General features: G+C 45.1%; 1 protein-coding gene across 1 annotated transcript in view; it reads right to left on the bottom strand.

The window, feature by feature from the left end:
* Positions 1 to 333: 333 nt before the first annotated feature.
* Positions 334 to 6,000, bottom strand: part of SPTA1 (spectrin alpha, erythrocytic 1) — a 67,205-nt gene continuing 61,538 nt past the window's right edge. The window contains exons 46-52 of the mRNA XM_038586401.1: positions 5,634 to 5,651; positions 5,092 to 5,143; positions 3,581 to 3,768; positions 2,661 to 2,714; positions 2,105 to 2,251; positions 1,314 to 1,458; positions 334 to 800 (exon numbers count right to left, since the gene is read on the bottom strand). Of these exons, the coding sequence (XP_038442329.1) occupies positions 675 to 800; positions 1,314 to 1,458; positions 2,105 to 2,251; positions 2,661 to 2,714; positions 3,581 to 3,768; positions 5,092 to 5,143; positions 5,634 to 5,651 (730 nt within the window). The 3' untranslated portion in view covers positions 334 to 674. The remainder of the gene's footprint in view (positions 801 to 1,313; positions 1,459 to 2,104; positions 2,252 to 2,660; positions 2,715 to 3,580; positions 3,769 to 5,091; positions 5,144 to 5,633; positions 5,652 to 6,000) is intronic.

Below are 6,000 nucleotides of genomic sequence, written 5' to 3'. Positions count from 1 at the left end.
TGAGAGTAATGACATCCTTTCTGATGGAGAAGGATGGAGAAGGGACAGATTGAGAAGAACACAGGTCTTCTTCTTCTTCTTCTACAGATGAACTAAAATATTGGGGTTCTCCAGAATGTCAAATACCTTCATTTTCAAATATAAGGATTTGTCTGCATTCCAAAACTCAAGAGAAACTCTTTGTAACTCGTCTTGGACTTTATCCTTCCTGCCATGGTTCTTGTTTGCAGTGTAATTAGCTGCCTGTGTTTAGAGGACAGTACGGTTCTCAGAAATATAGTAACATTTGATTTCACGTTGCCCTATTAAAAAGAAATACTCAAACAAATGAACTTTTTTAAAAAAGGAAATATTTTATTTCAAAATCAAAACAAAACAAAGTAATATAGATGCGGAGAACCTTACAAATAAAAAATTGAGACTTTGGTCCCTGAGTAGGGGGTTGCATACAAAATAAGCCTATGATGCTTCCTCTCCCCTAGCTCGGTGAATGCCTTATTATCCCCCAAACCTGAGACGTTTCCAAATGCTTTAACACACACACACACACACACACACACACACACACACACACACCTATCTCCCCCTCCCCATACTTGCCTGTTTTCTTCCTCCCTCAGTACCAGTACTTCCCACCACACCAAGAGTTTCTATGATTCGGGAAAAACTGCTTATCAGTTGCCAAAGAACGAATTGGTGAAACCCACATAGTCGTAGCCAGCGAGGTGGCTTCGGCCTCGTGGGTCCTCGTACTGCTGCATATGGGAGGCACAGAACTGTACTTGTTCTGGGGTTAGGGCCTGAAACAAAAAGGAAAGAGATAAAGATATAGGGATTAAAAATAGCTGGCTCCTTGGGGCTGGCAATAGGCCCCATACCCAGGCCCCAGGGGGCAGAGAGACAGAGAAACAGCAGCCAGCCCTGTTCCTATCATGGACCTTCTCAGGAATCTGTAATGTCTAATGAATAAGACAAGCTCATCTTTTCAACTGAGCCCTTACCTTAGGAGTCTCATCTCATTTTGACTACACACTTTATCCCATTTCCTAAATTTGGGTTATTAAAGAGATAGCCTTAAAAACTGAGTTTCAGGTTTGGAATTGACCCTTATAATCATTAGAGAATGACTGTAATTTTCATGCTGGGACAACATAAACTGAAGTGGTGAGCAAAGCAAGTGGTAACTTGTGCAGGACAATGTCTGAGCCAAAAACAACAGAAAAACTGGGTGGAGGAGGGTAGTTGTTAATGGTAGACTGCCAGGCCCGAGAGAAGCACGCTTGGATTGCCATGGGAGCAGACCGGAATCTGACCTGCTTCATGTCCTCTTTGGTAATATAGGCCTTGCCCTCTGCCAGGGCTTGGAAAGCATTCTCTATTTCATCGCTGGACTTGATGTTCTCTGACTCCTTGTCGATCAGGAACGAGGTGTAGTCCTCCAGTGAAACATAGCCCTTCCTGTGGGAGAAATGGGCTCCCCTCCTTGAGATTGTGGGCTGTGACCTCTATTTTGGCCCCAACGCTTCTCACCCTTGCAGCTAAGTAAACGCTGCCTCCCAAGCCCCAGCCTCCACACCCAAGTGAGCCCTCCGGCTGGACTCTCCACACAGTCTGGGAGTCTTGATCAGCACCCCTTCCCAGGCACTTCAAACTTTTCAAATTGAGTTGAAGACCTCTATTTCTGGTCTTCTCATCCTTGGCATTAGAAAGAATCAGTCCCCAACAGTGAAGGGATCCCTCCAAGACTGTACTCCACCCGTCAAGCAAACAACCCCACCCCCACTGGTCGGCCTCCAAATCATCCAGGACCTTAGGACCTTATACACATGGCAGGATTCTTCTATCGAGGTCCATTTTCAGAATGAGCAGAGATTCAAAAATCAAACAGAAATCAGGAATTGGGCAGATTACTAGAGCCTGTGCCAGAGTTGGAACAGTGCCATGAGCTTCTGAGCTAATCCCATGAGGGCCCAATTCATGTCTGCTGGTCTATCTTCCTGTTCTCAAGATGAGTTAGTTACCTGTTTCATGGATCATTTCAATCTCTGTTCATTTCTCTAGACCCCATTCCCTACTGTGGTCTCATGTTTGGTCCTCTTCCTACCTCCCTGGATCAACAGCATCCAGGAACTTCTCAAACTTGGGCTCAGGTTCATCCTCCTCCACCATAGGCAAATAATAATTGAGCCCCCTCAGGCAGGACCGGAAGTCTTTGTGGCTCAAGCGGCCTGTCAGATTCTCATCAAAATGTCTGAAGAACAAAAATATTTTGTCAAGTTCAATAGAGAACTAGGTTAGAACAGAGAAGAACAGTTCTTTTTGGATCAGCTGAGACTTAAACATGTCCACAGGTCATCAGAAAACTGAGTTAGGAGTTTGCCTGTGTTTCTGAAGGATTTTTAACCCAGTGAATGGAGCAAAGGCAATAAAATGTTGAGCATTTTGCCAATATATTGCCAATAAAATGAGAGCATGTATTTTCTGAAGTCCAGGCATCTCACAGACATAGTAAAAGTCATGACTTGAAGTTAATTAACACATCTAGATCTTCATTCAAGATCCTACCACACCAACAGTGAGGGGGAAAAATCAGTTATTTGGAGATTCATTCCAAATGGGTTGGAAAACAAGGAGCTGATCAACTATGAGGTTAAACTCACTTATAGGTTGTGCTAAACTCCTTCAGAGCCTCTTCACTCACACCTATGGTGTCTCTGAAAAGAAAAACATGAATTAGCTCATGAAATCAAACAGAAAAATAGCAGAAGACACAGAATTTGGAATGTAGAGGGATGTTAGTGGTTATTATGCTACTCAGGTCATCCAGTTCAGGGGTTGGCAAACGATAGCCCATGGGCCAAATGTCGTCTGCCATTGCTTTTGTACAGTTTAATGAGCTACCTCAAAAGAGGAAGTGCTTCATTAAACATAAAAATTGCATGAAATTCAAGTTCCATTGTCCGTAAATAGAATTTTATTGAAACGTAGACACATTCATGAATTTGTGGGCTGTCAACAGCCTGTTCTTTCTACGACAGTGGAGTGAATAGTTACAACAGAGACCACATGACTCAGCACACCTGACACATTAATGATCACTCTTTTTATAAGAAAAGTTTGCCAATCCCTGATCTAGACAATGATGCTGCCATTATTACCTAGACCTAAAGCTATTTTGATTTAATTAATTTATTTAGAAAAAAACCCAAACAAACAAGCAAGTTCTGCTCTTCTGGCTCTACACCTTGAATATTTCTTGCAGTCTAGACATTTGAGAGGGTCTTTTACAAAAGGGATTGCTCCCCAGAGAGACACATAAGATGGTGAAGGGACTCTTAGTTACTGGGTGATGAGTAGCTTCAGGGGGATGGCAGCACGATCTCCTGTTTCAAAATAGACTCCCATATAAAAAGAAATATTCTGTGGGACATGAGAGAGAAAGAGAGTTTTGATTCTGGAGATGATGATATCTCTGAAGCAGCTCTTTCATCTAATACCCCAAACTCTAGCCCCTGGGGCTAAGTTCTGACACCCGATACCACCCACACCCTGCCCAGCCCTGGTCATGGGTCCACAGTACTTGGCTTGGATCTGCTGTTCCAGGTTGTGCTGCATCCGCATCCCCAGCTGGTGGAGTTGGTCCCACTGCTGGGCCAGCCCAATAGTGCTGTACTTGATGTCCAGGACCAGAGCCTCTTCCAAACTGTCTCCCAGATCCTCAATTTTGGTCAGCTGGCGCTTCATGCCCTGGATCTCCTTCTGCTTCCGCTAGAAGAGACAAGAAGGAGAGAAGCAGTCACGCAGGGTACCGGCTCCAAACCAAGGGATGGTAGAGGAGATTAGGAGCTGAGGAGGTTGGGTCTCTCCTAATTGCTCCTTTTAAATTATTCTCGGGACTCGTCCTGTCCTCTGGGTAAAAGGAACTGCTCAGGAAATCCGCTTCTGTATTCGTCGTTTATGTGATGGTGGGAAGTTTAGGTGATGTGACCCCTGCCATTCTGGTCATCTGTAATATATAAACCTAAGAGCTTAATATATATATATATATATATATATATATATATATATATATACCTATAGATAGATATAGATATACATGATCTTATTTATTTGTTCATGAGAGACACAGAGACAGGGACAGAGACACAGGCAGAGGGAGAAGCAGACTCCCTGAGGGGAGCCCAATGTGGGACTCAATCCCAGGACCCCGGGGTCATACTCTGAGCCGAAGGCAGATGCTCAGCCACTGAGCCCCCAGGTGCCCCAAGAGCTAGTAGTTATATGCTGCGGAAGAGGGGAGGAGCATTCCCAGCACGCCTGCGTGGCCCGCTCCCAGGGATCTGTGGCATAGGTTATCTGCTCTGGGGATTGTGGCTGAACTGCTGCCAACTCCCCTGCAGCCACTCAGGCCGACTTCCCCAGGATGCACCTGTTGTCCAGGCACATCCTCTGCCCATCGCCTCCATGCAGGTCATGCTTTCTCAACAGGGAAGTATTTGTCCCGAGTAGGGGAGGAGTGAATGGGTTCCGAGGAGGGGGATGGGTGGAAATACTAAACACCTTACATGGTACAATAGCGTGTGGCCCTCCAGAGATCGGTCCTACCTGACAGCATCTTACACTTTATTACTGAAGTTCTTTCATTAGGGAGGAGTTGGATTTAATTAATTAAATGTTCTCGAGGTGGGACAATAGAAAATAAGGTTAAAAAACACTGTTCCAGCCCATTGCTACGCTCAGCTCTTGAGAGACCATCTGGATTTAATTATATTATCATGTCAAATGATGATAGCTTCTGCGTCTGTTTTCTTTCTTAGTGTCTTGCAGCGACTCTGCGATGCAGGGAATTAATGAATTCCATTGCAGAGACACGGAAATTAATGTGACTGAGCTAAACTAATGTCCGTGCTGGTGAAGCGGCGGCCAATGGCTAGAATGCAAATTGCTGGCAGGGTTGGGACTAGACTCTTACGTTCTTGACCTCAAGGCCAAGGAGTTTGCCTAAAAGTACTCTTAGGGTTGCCTTTACGCGGTCTTCCTCACACTCTTTGTGATTCTGGCACCATCCTCAGCCAAGCAAACATCACTTACTTTATTTGCTTCCAACTGGGATTCCAGAGTTCCTGTTTCTTTGAGCAAAGACCTAGTTAAGAACGAGAGGGAAATGTTTTTCATAGCATCAGAGGTCAGTATTCCACCCAGACTCACCAATTCTGACATTCTACATTTCTCTACTTGTACGTCTATTACACGGCCTCTCTGAAATGAATTTTCACACCGGATTTTCACGAGACTGAACCCTTCTGCCAATTGGCAGGTTGCTAGGCAGATGAGAAGAGAAGGAAGGTCTGCCCTGGTCCTTCTGTGTCTGGGAGAAGGCTTCTACACCTTCCTCTGGGTTCTTCCTCTCTAACATACCCGCCATCTAATGAGGACATGACTCCCTCTAGTGGGCTGAAGGCAGGCTGATACGGCCTGCGCTCCTCTTTCCACTCCGCACCATCCATTTGGGCACCATCTCAACCTGATGGTGAGGGAGATGATGATGAAAGATGCCTCAGTGCTAAACCTTCCTTATTATTCGTCTTCGAGAACAATATAACAAAACAAACACGATAACGTAAAATACTGACCCGTCCAGAAAATAAGCCCTGGACACGGGAGTCCGGAACAGGAATCAGAAAAGAGAAAAAAAAAAAAAAAGAGAGAGAGAGAGAGAAAGCACAAGTTAACACAAATTCCTTCACTGATCTTCTTTCCTCAGATTTATGAAATATTCTAAATCTAACAGGAACGAGTTTTGCCCCTGCTCCCAGCATCCCTCCCTCCCTGAGAAGCTCTGTCTTAGGATGAGGAGCTCAGGAGTCACGTGATGTACTCGGTGCTGGGCATGCTGCCAGGGGATGGGGGACAAAACCAGGGGCACAGGAGGATGAACTGTGCTTCCTCTGCTTTCTGCCGGATGACTTTTAGCTGTGACACAGGATTTCCTCTTGCTCA

The sequence above is a fragment of the Canis lupus genome, chromosome 38, assembly GCF_011100685.1.
Source record: "Canis lupus familiaris isolate Mischka breed German Shepherd chromosome 38, alternate assembly UU_Cfam_GSD_1.0, whole genome shotgun sequence".
Taxonomy (NCBI): domain Eukaryota; kingdom Metazoa; phylum Chordata; class Mammalia; order Carnivora; family Canidae; genus Canis; species Canis lupus.
This window is presented reverse-complemented; position numbering and strand designations above follow the sequence as displayed.